The following is a 20,709-nucleotide window of genomic DNA, read 5'->3' as shown; positions in this document are numbered from 1 at the left end:
GCGCACATGGCTGTAGGCTACATGTGAATTTCCAAAATGAAATTAGAGGGAAAACGGCGTTCTCAAAAGCGCACCACATGTGCAAGCGGTTTCATGTGACAGAGAAGAAAATATTAGTTAGAAATTAAGAAAAAAGGGGTGACCTAAAGATGCATCAACTAGTGTACAATCCTAGTCATATATTACTAATATGACTAGGATTGTACTTTTGGCAACTGGACAATAAAATAAAGTTGATTTGAAAACAAATAAAACAGGAAAGAAATGCTGGTTTCAATGGCATATGAAGGTTTATAAAATTATTTCCTCAACATTTCTATGGTCATCTTTCGGCTAGCCTTGGCTACTTTGAAAAAGTTAAGACATGCTTCAGAAAATGACAAAACGTCCAGGTTTTAAACAATTAAGTTTAGTTTCAAAACGCTGACCGGTGCACAAACAGGCACTGTCTTTCACTCTCCGGTCTTATGACTATTTGATCTGAACAAACAGCGCCCCGAGTTCGTCGATAGAATCAAGCCTTTGGACGTAAATGTTAATTATCCTTCATTATATTTGTCAAAAATGTACGTTTAGTATATATATATATATATATATATATATACACATACATAAATAAAAGGGAACACTTATATATATACATACATAAATAAAAGGGAACACTTAAACAACACAATGTAACTCCAAGTCAATCACACTTCTGTGAAATCAAACTGTCCACTTAGGAAGCAACACTGATTGACAATACATTTCACATGCTGTTGTGCAAATGGAATAGACAACAGGTGGAAATTATAGGCAATTAGCAAGACACCCCCAATAAAGGAGTGGTTCTGCAGGTGGTGACCACAGATGGTGCTGGCGGTGCTTTCACTCTAGTGGTAGCATGAGACGGAGTCTACAACCCACACAAGTGGCTCAGGTAGTGCAGCTCATCCAGGATGGCACATCAATGCGAGCTGTGGCAAGAAGGTTTGCTGTGTCTGTCAGCGTAGTGTCCAGAGCATGGAGGCGCAACCAGGAGACAGGCCAGTACATCAGGAGACGTGGAGGAGGCCGTAGGAGGGGAACAACCCAGCAGCAGGACCGCTACCTCCGCCTTTGTGCAAGGAGGAGCAGGAGGAGCACTGCCAGAGCCTTGCAAAATTACCTCCAGCAGGCCACAAATGTGCATGTGTCTGCTCAAACGGTCAGAAACAGACTCCATGAGGGTGGTATGAGGGCCCGACGTCCACAGGTGGGGGTTGTGCTTACAGCCCAACACCGTGCAGGACGTTTGGCATTTGCCAGAGAACACCAAGATTGGTAAATTCGCCACTGGCGCGCTGTGCTCTTCACAGATGAAAGCAGGTTCACACTGAGCACGTGACAGACGTGACAGAGTCTGGAGACGCCGTGGAGAACGTTCTGCTGCCTGCAACATCCTCCAGCATGACCGGTTTGGCAGTGGGTCAGTCTTGGTGTGGGGTGGCATTTCTTTGGGGGGGCCGCACAGCCCTCCATGTGCTCGCCAGAGGTAGCCTGACTGCCATTAGGTACCGAGATGAGATCCTCAGACCCCTTGTGAGACCATATGCTGGTGCGGTTGGCCCTGGGTTCCTCCTAATGCAAGACAATGCTAGACCTCATGTGGCTGGAGTGTGTCAGCAGTTCCTGCAAGAGGAAGGCATTGATGCTATGGACTGGCCCGCCCGTTCCCCAGACCTGAATCCAATTGAGCACATCTGGGACATCATGTCTCGCTCCATCCACCAACGCCAGACTGCACCATAGACTGTCCAGGAGTTGGCAGATGCTTTAGTCCAGGTCTGGGAGGAGATCCCTCAGGAGACCATCCGCCACCTCATCAGGAGCATGCCCAGGCGTTGTGAGGAGGTCATACAGGCACGTGGAGGCCACACACACTACTGAGCCTCATTTTGACTTGTTTTAAGGACATTACATCAAAGTTGGATCAGCCTGTAGTGTGGTTTTCCACTTTAATTTTGAGTGTGACTCCAAATCCAGACCTCCGTGTGTTGATAAATTGGATTTCCATTGATTATTTTTGTGTGATTTTGTTGTCAGCACATTCAACTATGTAAAGAAAAAAGTATTTAATAAGATTATTTCATTCATTCAGATCTAGGATGTGTTATTTTAGTGTTGCCTTTATTTTTTTGAGCAGTATATATATATAAAATATATAAAAAATGCCAAAGGAGGTTGGTGGCACCTTAATTGGGGAGGACGGGCTCGTGGTAATAGCTGGGGCGAAAAAGTATCAAATACATCTACCATGCCATTCACTCCGTTCCAGCCATTATTATGAGCCATCCTTCCCTCAGTAGCCTCCATTGATTTATGTAATTAAACATCTCATAAAAAAATAGTTTGGCTACATTTTCCCCATGTCAGCATTGGTTTGGACATGAGCCTATAGTCAATATGCATATCCCCTATACTTTGACATGTAGGCTTTATGTACATGAAACATTTTAATATAATTCAAACATTGGCCTCTCCGTTCCAATTCTGATCTGAGTAATTGCCTGAGTGATTATATATATATATATATATATTTTTTGACATGTCCATTCGGACAACTTACATCTGTTCTTGTACAATTTTTTTTCTTGTCCTGGACAAGCCTTCATTTTGAGACCTGAACAGTCACAAAAACTGTTAAAACGCTTTGAAAGCAATTCGAATAAATGCAAAAGTTGGAGAATGGATGAAGATATACCCCAAAAAAGTAATCAGATATTGACTGAATGATCGCACATGCACTGGGACTGACAAATAATGGGAAAACATTTTTTTTTTTTTGGGGGGGGGTGCACTCATATATACATTTCCTAATGGTATCAGTTTATTTTTATATCCATCTATATACACTGAACAAAATTATAAACACAACATGTAAAGTGTTGGTACCATGTTTCATGACCTGAAATAAAAGATCCCAGAAATGTTCCATACGCACAAATGTGTTTACAACCTTGTTAGTGCGCATTTCTCCTTTGCCAAGATAATCCATCCACCCGACAGGTGTGGCATATCAAGAAGCTGACTAAACAGCATCATTACACAGGTGCACCCTGTGCTGGGGATAATATAAGGCCACTAACATGTGCAGTTGTCACAACACAAAGCCACAGATGTCTCAAGTTGAGGGCGCGTGCAATTGGCATGCGGACTGCAGGAATGTCCACCAGAGAATTTAATGTTCATTTCTCTACCATAAGCCGCCTCCGGCCTCACAACCACAAACCACGTGTGTGGCATCGTGTGGGCGAGCGGTTTGAGTGCCCCATGATAGCAGTGGGGTTATGGTATGGGCAAGAATAAGTTACGGACAACGAACACAATTGCATTATAGTGATGCTAATTTCACAGCACAAAAATACCGTGATGAAATCTGGAGGCCAATTGTGAAGCCTATTTTGTTTAAGGTAGACTACATAACCGAAAGTATGCGGACACCTGCTTGTCGAAAATCTCATTCCAAAATCATGGGCATTAATATGGTGTTGGTACCCTCCTTGCTGCTTTAACAGCCTCCACTCTTCTGGGAAGGCTTTTCACTAGATGTTGGAACATTGCTGCTGGGACTTACTTCCATTCAGCCACAAGAGCATTAATGAGGTCGGGCACTGATGTAGGGCAATTAGGCCTGGCTCGCAGTCTGCGTTCCAATTCATCCCAAAGGTGTACGATGGTGTTGAGGTCAGGACTCTGTGCAGGCCAGTGAAGTTCTTCCACAATGATCGACAAACCATTTATGTACGGACCTCGCTTTGTGCTTTGTGCACGGGGCATGTCATGCTGAAACAAGAAAGGGCCCTTCTCAAACTGTTGCCACAAAGTTGGAAGCACAGAATCGTCTAGGATGTCATTGTATGCTGTAGCATTAATATTTCCCTTCACTGGAACTAAGGGGCCTAGCCGGAACCATGAAAAATAGTCCTAGACCATCATTCCTCCTCCACCAAACTGTACAGTTGGCACTATGCATTGGAACAAGTAACGTTCTCCTGGCATTAGCCAAACCCAGATTTATCCTTCGAACTGGCAGATGGTGAAGAGTGATTCATCACTCCAGAGAACGTGTTTCCGCTGCTACAGACTCCAATGGTGACGAGCTTTACACCACTCCAGCCGACGCTTGGCATTGCGCATGGTGATCTTAGGCTTGTGTGTGGCTGTTCGACTATGGAAACCCATTTCATGAAGCTCAGTTCTTGTGATTACGTTGCTTCCAGAGGCAGTTTGGAACTTGGTAGTGAGTGTTGCTACTGAGGACAGACAATTTTAATTGCGCTGTGTGCTTCAATAAAATGTGTTTATATTTTCGTTCAGTGTATATATATATTTATGCACTTTGCAAATGAACCGAGTGTATTTATACAAATTAGGTACGTGTATATATTATTTGTAACATATAATATAACATATAATGTTACAAATAATATATACACGTACCTAATTTGTATAAATACACTCGGTTCATTTGCAAAGTGCATAAATTATGAAATTAACATAAAGGGTTGGAACACGGTTTCAACCACCCAAAACTTGCTCTGTCTAGGCCTACCTGCACTGTCTCGACTGCCTGATAAATGATTGTTAGCACGTTCTGTTGCATAATTCAACAGCAGGATACAAATAGCATTCAATAGCAGGATACCCTTAAAAATCAACATGCTTGGCTCTAGAGGACACCCATCTATACATTTAACATTGTTTGCGAGATCAGACATAATATCAGTATAATCCGAATGTTCATTTTCAGAAGTTGCTTTCATTTCAGAGCATCTAATTTGTAAACATTTCAACTGTATTAAATGATCATTTTTTTCAATTCCACAAAAAAAATGAACACTAATTAAAATAAAAAGTTACTTCTTCTCTTTCTTATGATGCAAGTGTCGGGACAACAGGCCTACGTTACATTCCAGACAAAGCTTTAGCGTTCTTATAGATGCAACAGAAAGAATGTATTCCATTGAGCCCATTTCAGCAATTACTGGGGTGTGTTTGACAGGTCATTATAAACATCTCCGTAGTCATAACGTTAACGGGAAAAACCGACAGGCACAAGTAAGAGCATGAATGAGTTGCAGGAGTGAAATAAAAGCACCCCTCAAACACAGGGAATAGATGGCTGAAGAAGACAGATCCTCAGGTGGGCGGGGCATGCACGTAGCTACAACATTCAGCTAAAATAATGATCCAATAGATGACCATAGAACTGCATACAATCTATGGTCCCGGGGTGTGTATTATCAAAACCGTTCAGATATATAGGATGGCCTTACCTTGACAAACATGACCATGCATTTTGCCAGTATCTTGCTGACTGGTACTTTGTTGAAGTAGTCACTCTTGAAGACCTCTTGCTTGAGGAACTTGCGTGTGGCTAGATGGAAGGTCTCACTAGGCCTGTAGAACCAACAGCCATACAGCCACTTCTCACCTACACACACACACACACACACACACACACACACACATTACTGACAGGAGGGAGTGGCAGAAAGCAGTAGGTGTGTGTGTGTCTCAAAGCGTGCATGTCTAAACCTGCGTGTTGAGTTGGTTACCTGCTTCGTCCTCCCACAGGCGCTCGATGCAAACGATGTGAGGCTTGAGGTTGGCCTCGGCTGGCTGCACGTAGACACAGTCACCCACGTGGTAGGTGCTGTTCTCAAAGCTGCAGTCCTGACGGTATGTCCTCTCTTGCCCCGCACCTCCCCCAGCTGGGTCCTCAGCCTTCTCCCCCTCCTCTGGAAGTAAATTAGAATATTATTATTATACCTCTCACATTGTATATGCTTCAGACTCTGAGTCAATGTCACATCAATCACCTGCACTGACAATCACACAGAAAGAAATACATGTATTCTACACACGCATACCCGGCCACAATGCCATCACACACTAACACACCTTTGTTCTCCTCCTCCCTCTTCAGTTTGTCCTCCTCTATCTCCTTAGGTACTTTCTCTCTCTTTTCCTGCTCCACGTCATTGTGCAGGTGTTTGGAGGTGTAGCTGAGCGCAGGGGAGAGGAGGATCTCTCCGTTCTTACACAGCTCATCCCGGATCTTTATAAAGAACTGCTGCAGCTCCACCGCATCCTCAAAGATCTCAGAGTCCGTCCTGGGAAGAGACAGGGCAAGGCGAGGGTTCATGGGGGTGGTTCAAGACTCAAAAAAGGTTGGAGAGCAATTCAAAAAGCCTTTCTAATGACTATGTACCTGTGCAGGCGCCTGGCCTTCTCCAGCACATTGAACATGTGCTCCTGGAACACGTCCAGCCTGCGGTAGCGTCCTCGGTCTACGTTGGCCCGGATCACGTCGAAGTTGAGCGGAGGGTTCTCCGGGCTGGTCGGGTCCTGTTGAAGTCAGTTAACATAGTGTTGTTTGTCGTTCAGAAAAACAGTTGCTATTAAAAAACTCTGAATGACTTTGCTGATATCTTAAACATCAGTTATTTTTAAGAGCATAACTAGGGGCCATATGAGTGCTGAATTATGATAGGTTTTGCCTTTTAGATCACAATGAATAAAATTACAGACAGTGGAGGACCTGATCCTAGATCAGCACTCCTACCCCGAGACACTATGAATACGGCGGCCCCAGGTAGGGTATGGGCGATCCCCTCTCTCTTACCTGGGCAGGGATCTCAGCCAGTGAGTCGCTGTAACACCTCCCCTCCTCGTCCTGGTGCGCCAGCACAGACACAAACAGGTTCCTGATCAGTTCCATGACCACGGGCCCTACAGCAGGGGGAGAGCCGCCTCCCTCCTCCCCTCCCTCCTGCAGCCGCCGGGTATCCAGGAGCACGCGGTGGAGGAGCAGAGCATCGCGGTAGATCAGGGACTCTGGCTCGTTGTAGGTACAGGCGTTGTTGAACATCACTGCAAAGTCTTCCACCAGAGCATCAACGTCCTGGTAACGACCGCCCGCCATGTGGCTGGAGAACAAGAAGATAAGATCATTGCATTTTCAATTGAAACAGGGAGAAACAGATATTTTTTTTGTATATCTTTACTTAATATGGTTTGCTTTATGGACTCGTCATTTATCTCACTTCATTCAAATAGAGCTACAACAACTAATGTTGTATAAATGTAATTATTTATTTGTGGAGGGCAAATCATACTCAAACATCTTTGACGTTGTTGTTATGGTCACTGTTATTTTTGAACTATACTCTTATTTTATTCTATTGAATGAAAGGTTGTTTTTAGTTTTATCAGATCCCAACCGCCACTGATGCAGTTTAAGGAATAAGTGCCCTGCTCAAGGGCACAACACCAGGATATAGTATCTAGGATACTGATACAAGCAACCCTCCAGTTGCTGGCTCACTCCACAACAGCTTTTCCCCGTCGGAGCTGGGATTCAAACAGGGCAACCTTAGTTCCTGGCCCACCTCTCTAACCCCCCAGCAACCTAACCTTTAGCTAGCCACACACTAGTGGTGGAAGGGTCAGCTGTTTGTTCACCAGCACCCACCTGCAATTGCTAATAACCCACCCAACTATATGTAATAAAGTGAAAATCTGAGGCACATACTCAACCCTAATCCGCTAATATAGAAAATGCGCTGTAGGCTACAGTCAGAGACGGCATAAAGATTTGACAGGAGGTGCAGGATTTTCTTACCCGATTTAGATATGGTTCTGCTTATAATCTCCGACATTTTGGTAGGCTATTTGTTAGTCAACTTGTCTATATTAGATACATGCAGCGTCTCTTCTGTCATTATATGTTGCACTAGAAAACCAAATAAACTCTTGCTCACCAGAATGTCATAATACTCTACTTGCACATTCATCTTCTGCACATCTATCACTCCAGTGTTTAATTGCTATATTGTAATTATTTCTCCACTATGGCCTATGTATTGCCTTACCTCCCTTATCCTACCTCATTTGAACACACTGTATATAGACTTTTTCTGTTGTATTATTGACTGTATTTTTGTTTATTCCATGTGTAACTCAGTGTCGTTGTTTGTGTCGCACTGCTTTGCTTTGCCTTGGCCAGGTCGCAGTTGTAAATGAGAACTTGTTCTCAACAAGCCTACCTGGGTAAATAAAGGTGATTTCACCTTAAAAAAAATAATAAGAATTCGATTGAAGCATTCATTCTATCTAGTTGACATTGGTAAAGTTCTCTGTCATCTCTGCTTCTTTCGCAGAGCAAAAGACATTTAGGAGCCGGGGAGAAAAATGCAATGCAAAATGCAACTTAAAAAAATTGAAATATTTACTGTGAAAAATGTCTAAATGACATCAGTTTGACCGGTTGTAAGGAAATAGAATGCTGTGAAAACGACCCAACATGTTTCTGATGAGATTTTAGTTCAGCTTGGATGCATATTTTATGTGGTTGAAATACTATCAGCTTTTATGATGCTGATAAAGATGGCACCTCTACAGACATTATCTAACTGTGCATTCGCATTCTCTCAAGATACTGAAAGAAAGAATTTCTCTCAACTCATGTTCCCAAGTCAAAATCTAGCCTACATTTGGTGTATAGCCTAATTTTACTGTAAGAAATGCTTAATTCTTCAGGAGATAATATTAAGGCTAAGTGAGAGGTTATAGACCTACAGTCAGTGTTCAGATTTCATTTTCCATTTAACCCATCCGAACAGTAGGCTACAGTTCCCTTGACGTGCCATAGGCTTATTTGAAGTCCCCGTCTTGTGACTGAGGGCTATACAAATTCAACAATCACACAACATAGCCAGTACTGCTATCATCCTTTTACCACATCTTTCCAAAACAATACATTTCTGCCCCTCCCTTCTCTTTAGTTTCAACTCTCCATTTCACAGCTTTTCTCTTATTGAATTCAACTCTGACATTGTCCTTCTTGCCTCCGTGAATTGAGGCTTGCTTTTTTTGCCCGTTCCCAAAAGAATTTGTAGACTATTTGGCACGCGTACAGTTAGCCTAAAATAATGAAAGAAAAACCTCAATGTAGCCTAAAAATATAAATTGCACAAGAATGATACATTCGTGGATGTTTTAAGGCATTCTTTTCTCTTTATTCAACCCAACCTTTATCCACACAATATTACATGACCCTAAACCCCCAGATATAAGCGCAGGAACTGCGGGTTATGAGTCAACACGCGCATAGCTACCACACACACAGGTTAGCCTCTAGCTTACCTGCGCAGGCGCTCCATGTCGATGGGCCTCTTGATGGTGGCGTAGTAGTCAGGCAGCTCCGCACGGGAGGGCAGGCGCAGGAAGATGGTGGAGATACGTCGCCCCCTGGCGTCTGTGTAGTTCCTCACAGCGTCATACAGTTCGTTGAGGCGCTGCTGCAGGGGGGTCAGGCACTTATTGGACTTCTTAGGAGACACAGCACTCTTCCCTACAGAGAGAATTCCGTGTAAATGTCATCAAAACAGCAAGATATACAGTTGAAGTCGGAAGTTTACATACTTAGGTTGGAGTCATTAAAACTTGTTTTTCAACCACTCCACAAATTTCTTGTTAACAAACTATAGTTTTGGCAAGTCGGTTAGGACATCTACTTTGTGCATGACACAAGTCATTTTCCAACAGTTGTCTATAGACAGATTATTTCACTTAATCACAATTCCAGTGGGTCAGAAGTTTACATACACTAAGTTGACTGCGCCTATAAACAGCTTGGAAAATTCCAGAAAATTGTGTCATGGCTTTAGAAGCTTCTGATAGGCCAATTGACATCATTTGAGTCATTGGAGGTGTACCTGTGGATATATTTCAAGGCCTACCTTCAAACTCAGTGCCTCTGATTGACATGGGAAAATCAAAAGAAATCAGCCAATACCTCAGAAAAAAAATTGTAGACCTCCACAAGTCTGGTTCATCCTTGTGAGAAATTTCCAAACGCCTGAAGGTACCACGTTCATATGTACAAACAATAGTACGCAAGTATAAACACCATGGGACCACGCAGCCATCATACCGCTCAGGAAGGAGACGCGTTCTGTCTCCTACAGATGAACGTATTTTGCTGCGAAAAGTGCAAATCAATCCCAGAACAGCAGCAAAGGACCTTGTGAAGATGCTGGAGGAAACAGGTACAAAAGTATCTATATCCACAGTAAAACGAGTCCTACATCGACATAACCTGAAAGGCCGGACAGCAAGGAAGATGCCACTGCTCCAAAACCGCAATAAAAAAGCCAGACTATGGTTTGCCACTGCACATGGGGACAAAGATCATACTTTTTGGAGAAATGTCCTCTGGTCTAATGAAACAAAAATAGAACTGTTTGGCCATAATGACCATTGTTATGTTTGGAGGAAAAAGAGGGAGACTTGCAAGCCGAAGAACACCATCCCAACCATGAAGCACGGGGTGGCAGCATCATGTTGTGGGGGTGCTTTGCTGCAGGAGGGACTGGTGCACTTCACAAAATAGATGGAATTATGAGGAAGGAAAATTATGTGGATATATATGAGCAACATCTCAAGACATCAGTCAGGAAGTTAAAGTTTGGTTGCAAATGGGTCTTCCAAATGGACAATTTGTGGGCAGAACTGAAAAAGCATGTGCAAGCAAGGAGGCCTACAAACCTGACTCAGTTACACCAGCTCTGTCAGGAGGAATGGGCCAAAATTCACCCAACTTATTGTGGGAAGTTTGTGGAAGGCTACCCAAAACGTTTGACCCAAGTTAAACAATTTAAAAGGCAATGCTATCAAATACTGATTGTGATGAAATAAAAGCTGAAAGAAATAATTCTCTCTCCTATTATTCTGGCATTTCACATTCTTAAAATAAAGTGGTGATCCTAACTGACCTAAGACAGGGAATTTTTACTAGGATTAAATGTCAGGAATTGTGAAAAACTGAGTTTAAATGTACTTGGCTAAGGTGTATGTAAACTTCCGACGTCAACTGTATATAGCCTATGTTTTCTTGGTATTTTTCGGAAGTAATGTTAAAACGCCCATAGAGAAGAGTCAAACACACTTAGTTTGAGCTTAGGAGATCCCATGTTGTCAGTGTCCTCCTCGGGAGAAGCTCCTAGCTCCTTCCTCTTGTCCTTCACTATCTTCTCCAGGATGCCAGCGTCGTTATAAACCTTCACAGCAAAACAACATCAGAACATGTCACTCAACCCTCCTTTTTGTTGTAAATTTAGCCCAGGGTTGTGTTCATTAGGGAATACAATAGACAACATTCAGTTTCTTACTGGACAAGTTCAGGTAGTCAGTCCCACCCAGTTTTATGCCTACTAGGGATATAGTTTTATGCCTACTAGGGATATGGCAAATTGAAAAAAATTAACGTTTAAACTGACATTTTTCTTCCCCCCCCCAATCGGTTTTCTGTTATAACGATGAGAAAAAAAATAAAAGAAATCCATGTGAATTCACAATGCCAGCAATTGTTCGGGTCTCACGGTGTGTCATAGCGAGCTAGCGAGGGATGGCGAGAGAGGGGAGGGGCACAGTACAGGCAGGTCGGCCACCCGGCAGACAGTCAGACCGTGCACTAGACCTACCTAACGACAATCAAAAGCTGTATCTTGCAATGTAATAATCTCGCAATGTCTTGCAACTTCAGTAAAGCAGGGCCTTTCATCAATGAATAGCCGAGGATACTGAATGAGCGATATACTCTGTGAGAGCAAATTGTTGTATCTGCGCATGTGCTCCGGTTCGCTTCAAACTGTTCACAGCGACATGGCCCTGTGAGTGATTGGCTGTGGTCCTACCTGAGATCCCTCCTCGTTGTAGTGACGTGCATTGCGGAACATCAGCCTCATGTCGTCCATCAGGGCTTCTTCAGTGGCGTAGCGCTTTGAGCGGACGTTGTGCTCGATGGTCTTAAGGTCCATGGGCTCCAGGATCACCTGATAGTAGGGAGGAATTAGGATCATAGATTAGTCGATCCACGGCATCTGTATCGATTCCAACAATGGGGAATAAAAATAAAAATTCCAAGATATTTTCCATCGGTGAACCCGAGATATGCGTTTCAAATAAACAAGATTCTGCTTGGATATAAAATATGTGTGGTGTTTCCCCACTGCAATAGGATATGTCTACTACACCAGACTACATTTTGTCATGGAAAGTAAGATTTGTACGTTTAAAGAAAAACGTTGATTAATTGACCCTAGCAACCACCAACTAGTGGACTGTGAAAGCCTTGTGTTGAACTCATATCTACCTTGTAGTAGTCTTGGTAGTCCTTCTTGGAGGGCTTGACCATGAACAGATCACAAAGCCTCCGGTTGGTCCCTGCCTCTCTGGCTTCAGTCACTGCAGCATACAGTGCCTTCATACGGTTCTTCATGTTCTTCTTATGGCTGCAGGGAAAGAGAAGCCTGGGTTAGTAAAGTTACTTTTTTGTTAAATATAAAATATGTATAAACGCAATATTAGCCAACACAAGTTGTCAGGATAGCGAATTAATGCTTTATAGATTTGATTAAAAAAACCTGGCCGCCTGTAGGCAACTTGAGTTGCAAGTGTTGCAGATCTACTAAGCCTGACAAAGGGTCAACTTATAACACAGGAGGCTGCTGAGGGAAGGACAGCTCATAATATAGGCTGGAATGGCGTCAATGGAATGGTAAACACATGGAAACCATGTGTTAGATGCGTTCGATACCATTCCATCCATTCCGTTCCAGCCATTACTACATTTTTACATTTTAGTCATTTAGCAGAGGCTCTTATCCAGAGCGACTTACAGTAGTGAATGCATACATTTCATACATTTTTTCCCGTACTGGTCCCCCGTGGGAATCGAACCCACAACCCTGGCATTGCAAACACCATGCTCTACAAACTGAGCCACATCATGCTCTACCAACTGAGCCCGTCCTGCACAATTAAGGTGCCAATAACCTCCTGTAACTTATAAGCATGAGGGCAGCTGTTGTAGATAGACACAGAAATCGAGAATGAAAGTGATAGGTGGTTGACTTGGTGTGCGATGGTAACAATGGCATCTATGTAGACGTGGAAGGAAAGAGAACGAGAGAGAGAGAAGTGGTCCTACCTTTTCCTCTTGGTGGCACTGCCAGTTCCTGTGTCAGAGGACAGAATGCTGTCCTGTTCCTCTTCGTCACCTCTCCTCAAAAGCTCCCTCTTCTTAAGCTGCAAAGCATTCATTACATACTGCATTTAAAACAATAGTGTACTACTCACCATTCAGTCTTAATTATTTTGTATACAGCACAGGAGGTTGGTGGAACCTTAATTGGGGAGGACGGGCCCGTGGTAATGGCTGGAGTGGAATAAGTGGAATGGTATCAAAAACATGGTTTCCATGTGCTTGATGCCATTCCATTAACTCCGTTCTGGCCATTATTATGAGCCACCCTCCCCTCAGCAGCCACCACTGTTATACAGAAACTCTACCAGAAGTAGCATTTTTATGTCTTGTACTCCTACAGTTGCAGTCCCAACCCACCACCAGAAAGAAATCCTACCAGTGAACTCTGAACTACAGTTTAATATATTCAGCTCTTACCCTAAACCAGGGCTCTCCAACCTTGTTCCTGGAGAGCTACCGTCCTGTAGGTTTTTTCTCTAACCCCAATCTAGCGCACCCGATTCTAATAATTATCTGTTTGATAAGCTATACAGTGGCTTATGAAAGTATTCACCCCCTTGGCATTTTTCCAATTTTGTTGCCTTACAAACTGGAATTAAAATTAATTTTGGGGGGGTTTGTATCATTTGATTTACACAACATGCCTACCACTTTGAAAATGCAAAATATTTTTTATTGGGAAACAAACAAGAAACAAGACAAAACAACTGAAAACTTGAGCATGCATAACTATACAGCCCCCCCAAAGTCAATGCTTTGTAGAGCCACCTCTTGCAGCTGCAAGTCTCTTGGAGTATGTCTCTATAAGCTTGGCACATCTAGCCACTGGGATGTTTGCCCATTCTTCAAGGCAAAACTGCTCTAGCTCCTTCAAGTTGGATGGGTTCCGCTGTTGTGCAGCAATCTTTAAGTCATACCACATATTCTCAATTGGATTGAAGTCTGGGCTTTGACTAGGCCATTCCAAGACATTTAAATGTTCCCCTTAAACCACTGGAGTGTTGCTTTAGCAGTATGCTTAGGGTCATTGTCTCAAATCTCTGGAAGACAAACAGGTTTCCCTCAAGAATTTCCCTGCATTTAGCGCCATCCATCATTCCTTCAATTCTGACCAGTTTCCTCAGTCCCTGCCGATGAAAAGCATCCCCACAGCATGATGCTGCCACCACCACCATCCCAACAGTGAAGAATGTTCTCAGGATGATGAGAGGTGTTGGGTTTGCGCCAGACATAGCGTTTTCCTTGATGGCCAAAAAGCACAATTTTATTCTCATCTGACCAGAGTACCTTCTTCCATATGTTTGGGGAGTCTCCCACATGCCTTTTGGCAAACATGTTTTCTTATGTTTTTTTCTGGCCACTCTTCCGTAAAGCCCAGCTCTGTGGAGTGTATGGCTTAAAGTGGTCCTATGGACAAATAATCCAATCGCTGCTGTGGAGCTTTGCAGCTCCTTCAGGGTTATCTTTGGTCTCTTTGTTGCCTCTCTGATTAATGCCCTCCTTGCCTGGTCTGTGGGTTTTGGTGGGCAGCTCTCTTGGCAGGTTTGTTGTGGTGTCATATTCTTTACATTTTTTAATAATGGATTTAAATGGTGCTCCGTGGGATGTTCAAAGTTTCAGATATGTTTTTATAACCCAACCCTGATCTGTACTTCTCCACAACTTTGACCCTGACCTGTTTGGAGAGCTCCTTGGTCTTCATAGTGCCGCTTAGTGGTGTTGCAGACTCTGGGGCCTTTCAGAACAGGTGTGTATATATACCGAGATCATGTGACACTTAAATAAAGTCCACCTGTGTGCAATCTAACTAATTATGTGACTTCTGAAGGTAATTGGTTGCACCAGATCTTATTTAGGGGCTTCATAGCAAAGGGGGTGAATACATGCGCACGCACCACTTTTCCATTTTTTATTTTGTAGAATTTTTTGAAACATGTTATTTTTTTCATTTCACTTCATCAATTTGGACTATTTTGTGTATGTCCATCACATGAAATCCTAATAAAAATCTATTTAGATTACAGGTTGTAATGCAACAAAATAGGAAAAACGCCAAGGGGGTGAATACTTTTGCAAGGCACTAGATCAGGTTAGTTACAACTGGGGTTGGAGTGAAACTCTACAAGAGGGTAGGTCCCCAGGAACAGGGTTGGAGAGTCCCCTCCTAAACCAACAGCATAAAGGGCAAACAAGATCCAAGTCCCTCTACTGACCAGCAGGATCTGCTGTAGCCGGAGGGCCCGTTTGGAGATGCCTGAGGTGGGCACGTTGTAGCACTTGGCGTTCTCAAACATCAGAGTAAGGTCAGAGTCCATCTGCTCCACGCTCTCGTACTCCCCATTCTTCATCTTCTCCCTGAGACAGGGACAAAGAAGTTCATCATTCACTGAATGGATGGGTTTTACATACATCCAAAATAGCATCAGGAGCTGGACAAAAACAAGGTCCATAGAGTTTTGCTGCTTGCAAAAAAAAGGAGAATAAAAAAACAAACAAAAAAATTGCATTTGGGAGCAGCAACACTGAGCGGACATTCTCTTTTTCATCATTGACTGACGTTAGCTACACGGACACCAACTCTCCATGTACAGTGCCTATAGGACGATGTACTATAGTAGCCTATTACTACCTGATCTGCTGCAGGGCGATGGGCTGTTTGATCTGCTGGTAGTAGTCAGGGTATTCTTTCCTGGAGGGCAGCTGGAGGAAGGGTTCAGAAAGGAGCGGTCCCTGGCTGTTCCTGCCCCCCCTCACAGCCTCGTACAGCTGGAACACTGGGTTACCCATGTCCATACTGGAGCTCAGGCACTCCGCCTCAGACTCACCCTCGTCATAATGCACAGAGCCTGGAACACATGATACACAGAGGTGCACACATTTACAAAATCACACATACTTAACCACACCGTAATAACATAAAGCTATGAAGAGGGCTTGGCCTCAAAGACTCAACAATTAAAATCTGGTTAGTGTGTGTGTGCGCGTTTGTAGTGTTGACAAACTCACCAGAGAGCAGGGCGTCCTCATCATTCTCTGAGCCGTACTGCAAAGCCAGGGTGATGGCAGAGAAACGGTCTCCCTGGGCTGACCTCCGGTTCTTGATGCGGACACTGGTCTTAGTGGGCTCAGCATGGTCTATCTCAGTCTTTCTCTGGATGAAGACCTTCTTGATGATGTTAGCATCCTTGACATCAAATAAGGAAGCGTTGAGATTAGTGTGCTTCTATAACATCTACAAGTTGTAGACATGCAGGAAAATCTTGAGCACAACATAGCTCTACTGAAACTAGACTTTCCGCACAACTACTCACAAGAACATAAGATACCAATAGGTAAATGTTGTATAAAATATATCCTATGCCATATAGGAGGATAAATATACCTTAAAAACCTGAGATCCTGGTTCATTGTATGTTTTTGCATTTTTCACCAGAAGGTCAACATCCTTAGCCATGCCGGTGACACTTTTGTAGTATCCAATCTGACAAAGATTCACAAAATATCATGGTTAGGTTACAGAGTTACATTTTAGTTATTTAGCAGACGCTCTTATCCAGAGCGACTGACAATAGTGAGAGTATAAATGTTCATACTGGTCCCCATGGGAATCGAACCCACAACCCTGGTGCTGCAAGCGCCATGCTCTACGAACTGAGCTACACAGGACACATATGATATCTTATATAATTACACAAAATAACAAATGATATCAAGTAGGCCTATATTCATGTGTTTATGTATTAATACGCTTAACCAATTAGATGTCAGTCATTTCTACACAAATTGCAATGCGTCAGGTGAATAGGATACCTGTATTCTCTGAGTGATGGCTCTCAGATCAAGGGGCTCCTTGATAACGGCATAGTAGTCTGGGTAGTGCACTTTGGAAGGCAGCTTCTGGAAGAGCTCACTGATGACCCTTCCTGAGGGGTCCGTGTATGACACTACAGCATCTAGCAGCTGCTCCAAAACCTCCTTCAGGCAGCTCGGTGGGGTCTGTAGATCAGCGCATACAGGAACAACCACAAGCTATGATCCCACGCACATCCAGTACTTATGGAACTTGAGTTGCAAGTGTCAACAATGAGTAAACTTAGCTTGAGGGTAGATGTTGTAGACACAGAAGAGGTGAGAATAAAAGGTATATGTACTTGACTTAACATGATGTAGATTGTCCATGATAGATAGACATGCAAAGCAGGAAGGAGCAAAAAGATCATGATATATAGAGGTAAAAATGGATTTGTCAGATGATCTTTAATCTTTACCTCATCTTCAGTGAAGAGAGCAGGATTATCTAGGATGTCTTCACCATCATCGTCATCTTCATCACCATCCCCTGGCTGAACAAACTCATTCCTGGTGTGGACATAGAGTTCCCACAGCCTGCAGGCCTCTTGGTACTCCACACCATCAGCCTGACAAGTCAGAGATAAAAACGGGGTTTCCGTTAGCCGGTAATTGCTGGCTTTTGGCCAGTAAAAAAAACAAAAGGCAAATAAATAAAATTGTTGCCGGCCAAATTGATCCGGGAGGAAAAAAACAACAGTAGGCAAGCTATCAGCACGTCACCCGCCACTTTAGCTGGAGGCAGTATGCATTTTGAAAACATCGTTTGAAACCTGAATGTTTTACTTCATTTTATGAGGCATGTCCTACCTTGCTTGAAAATCCAAACAAAGAAATGTGTGGCCAATTATTTTATAAAGACTTGTTTCAAGTTTGGGGAAGCATACAATTTATCCTACCACTTCTTCCGATCTGCATGCCAGTTATGATTTTCATATGCGCATTTCCGTTTCATTTCAATAATAACGTTTTTCTTCTCAAAATCATTGTCACGTTAAATCAGAAAAATCTTAATTATAATGATAAAAATATAAAAAAGTTGAAACTCCGCTAATGCGACAGCATTAGCATCTGCCATATGGACACATTATACACTGTGATCCTTGGCGGCTAAATAGCCTAAATGAGCGCATGGAACTCACTATGGCCAATGCATCTGGTGGCCTATAACTTATTGTCAACCAAGTAAAATTACATAAAGCTGACAAAGAAAACATACTAATGGAAATTCCAGTTCTTTCAATCACATTCATCTCTCTACTCAGCCCGTCTGCCTCCCTTTCCTATCTGTCTTGACTGGAGCTATTATTGCTAGTGAAGTGCAACATTGTATCAAATCAATCAACTGGATCCAGCCTGAAGTGGTTTCTAGCTAACTTGCAACCTTGTATCTACCAGCCTATTACAGCCCTCAGACAGCTGTTTTTGCAAAAGAGAAAGGTATTTTATGACTTTTCCACTGAGGCTTGGTGATTCTTTTCAAATAGCCTAATAGTTCCTCACAATAGGCCTATCATTCGCAATGGATGTAAAAAAGTTAATAAAACAATTGACTTACTGTGTGGGATGAAGAAAAAAAATTACTGAGAAGCTTGGTTTATTAGTAGTGGATGTGGTAAGTTAAGACAAGCAGAAAACATCTCCAAATGGGCACTTTCCTACATTTGTGCGCAGCAGGCCAGGTAGGCTACTTCTATGCTTGCTCCCTCAACATTAACAAGACAGAGAAACCAGACCCATGCTCATTGCTCACATGGAGCACTCCAAACAAAAGACGATGAAAAAATGATAGTTATGAAATAAACCTAAACTTATTTCTCACAAGTGTAGCAGGTTGTGAACTCTGCAAAACACATTTCCACTACAATAATGAGAATGGTAAATGACTGTAGGCCTAATTAGTAATACAATGCATTAACAGAAATTAATGTAATCAAATGATGGGCATTAACGGTATAATTACTACTCGTGACACATGTAAGGGGGAATTGATAAAAATAAACAATTCACACAATGAAACAGCAAAAGAATTGTCAGGAGACAGCGCATTCTGGAGAGCTGAGAGCTTGCATTCTGGAGAGAGATTTTTATTTATTTCACCTTGATTTAACCAGGTAGGCTAGTTGAGGCACAAGATGTGCCTATAGTCTATCTTTGTCACACACCCCTCCCCTTCTTCTTGTCTCAATATTTTAAATCTTCACACATATCTTAGATGCTTTTCACTGACAGCCGCAACTCAATAAAATCAGCTAGGCCTTTTGCCACCTATGAAAGACTTCCTCAAATGCCATTTCTCTCTTGTTCTATTGATTTTCATACCAACTTTCTTTTGTTGTCCAGAAGCCAAAGGTACAATCCTAGTCATATTAGCAACCCGTCCTAGTTGTTGCATCTTTAGTCACCCTCTTTCTAAGGAGATTTTCATCTCGGTCATATACTGCTGGCATCAGGTGCACTGTTTAGAATTGCATTTAGGCAAACGTTTGAAAGTGACGTTTTATTGGCTGCTTCATTACAGGAATTGAATGTTCTGTTAAGATGAATTACCATAATGTAAATGTTATTTCTGTCATTCTGAGCACCGGGGGTAGACGCCCTAATGGGTTACGAACCCAATGCATATGGGTCCGGTACATTTCTCAAAATCGCCAGTAAATTTAAATCTTCCCGGTCATGTTGTCCGGCACCACATTATCCTAACGGAAACCCTGATATAAAAGCATTAATAACCTGCTGTGTCTAAAGGATGTGTTTCCTACTAGTCAAAGACTAACAAGGTTTGTTATCACAAAATGTAATAGCACAAAGTACAACACAATCAAGTTTTCAATCGATTTTCATCTTAGACTTCAATCCACATAGTGTGTGTGTCACCTTATAGTAGGTCTTGGCGTTGTTGAACATGAGCTGGAAATCAGCAGTGAGCTGCTCCACATCTTGGTAGTCCTCTGACTTGAGCTTCTGCTGGATCTTGGTCATGTCTATGGGCTGGGACACCACCTCATAGTAGTCTGGCTGTTTCCTGGGGGAGGAATAGGCAGAGATAAGTCACCTGGGGGCTTTTCCTCTACATTTAGTCTATGGTCATTTGGCACCAAATATCAGAAAATGGGTTGCGAAAGGGAGGGACTACATGGACTTGTCCAATGACAAATGCTAGTTAACTTAAGTTTTCTGCTGCAAATTTTTGTTATGGTCCTCGCTAATGAACATGACCCATCTCTCGTTATACATGCTAGCTTACCTTCTCTTTGGTACCCTGATGAACAGCTCACAAAGCAGCCTTCCCTGGTCGTCCTTGTGGTCCCTGACAGTGTTGTACACCTCATGGCACACAGCAATCTGTTGAACACAAAACATGATCTAATAATGTGTGTCAAAGCAAGTTACAGTAGACAAGTCGGTGTTTGGGATACTTGGATTCACTGCATCACACAAATAAAACATGGCAAACCTGACCAAGAGTAAAACAAGGATGTTGATAAAGATAACCACAAGCTTTATCAGGGGGATAGTTAGGGTGGGTTCCTAAATTCACTCTGGAGTGTCAGACTGCACCCTCTGCGTTCGTAAATTAAGAGCGTTGTCCGATTGTCCATTCGTAAATTCAGTACATTTCGCTCTCGGAGCGTTCAGAGCGCACACTGGATGCTCTGGCCGAGGAGCAGGGTTGATCCGAGGGTTCTGACCTCACAACATTAGTTAGCAAGAGCCCAAGACTATCTAAATCTGGCTAGCTTCTTCCAAACACAAATGAGAGAACACCTCACGCTTCACTA

The 20,709-nt window shown here is 42.9% G+C and overlaps 1 protein-coding gene across 4 annotated transcripts in view; it reads right to left on the bottom strand.

Moving 5' to 3' along the window:
* The window catches only part of pbrm1l (polybromo 1, like), a 37,064-nt gene that overhangs the window by 13,002 nt on the left and 3,353 nt on the right, over nt 1-20,709 (bottom strand). For all 4 annotated transcript variants that reach the window (XM_014132326.2, XM_014132328.2, XM_014132327.2 and 1 more), the window contains exons 3-20: nt 20,175-20,272; nt 19,805-19,952; nt 17,347-17,496; nt 16,889-17,074; nt 16,461-16,559; nt 16,085-16,262; nt 15,708-15,924; nt 15,292-15,433; nt 13,022-13,119; nt 12,185-12,323; nt 11,727-11,864; nt 10,979-11,090; nt 9,175-9,382; nt 6,653-6,956; nt 6,239-6,375; nt 5,929-6,140; nt 5,583-5,765; nt 5,301-5,458 (exon numbers count right to left, since the gene is read on the bottom strand). In XM_014132326.2, the coding sequence (XP_013987801.1) occupies nt 5,301-5,458; nt 5,583-5,765; nt 5,929-6,140; nt 6,239-6,375; nt 6,653-6,956; nt 9,175-9,382; nt 10,979-11,090; nt 11,727-11,864; nt 12,185-12,323; nt 13,022-13,119; nt 15,292-15,433; nt 15,708-15,924; nt 16,085-16,262; nt 16,461-16,559; nt 16,889-17,074; nt 17,347-17,496; nt 19,805-19,952; nt 20,175-20,272 (2,907 nt within the window). The remainder of the gene's footprint in view (nt 1-5,300; nt 5,459-5,582; nt 5,766-5,928; nt 6,141-6,238; nt 6,376-6,652; nt 6,957-9,174; nt 9,383-10,978; nt 11,091-11,726; nt 11,865-12,184; nt 12,324-13,021; nt 13,120-15,291; nt 15,434-15,707; nt 15,925-16,084; nt 16,263-16,460; nt 16,560-16,888; nt 17,075-17,346; nt 17,497-19,804; nt 19,953-20,174; nt 20,273-20,709) is intronic.

The sequence above is a fragment of the Salmo salar genome, chromosome ssa12 (genome assembly GCF_905237065.1).
Source record: "Salmo salar chromosome ssa12, Ssal_v3.1, whole genome shotgun sequence".
In the NCBI taxonomy this organism is placed as follows: domain Eukaryota; kingdom Metazoa; phylum Chordata; class Actinopteri; order Salmoniformes; family Salmonidae; genus Salmo; species Salmo salar.
The sequence above is the reverse complement of the archived record's forward strand: the minus strand, read 5'-3'. Positions and strand labels throughout refer to the sequence as shown.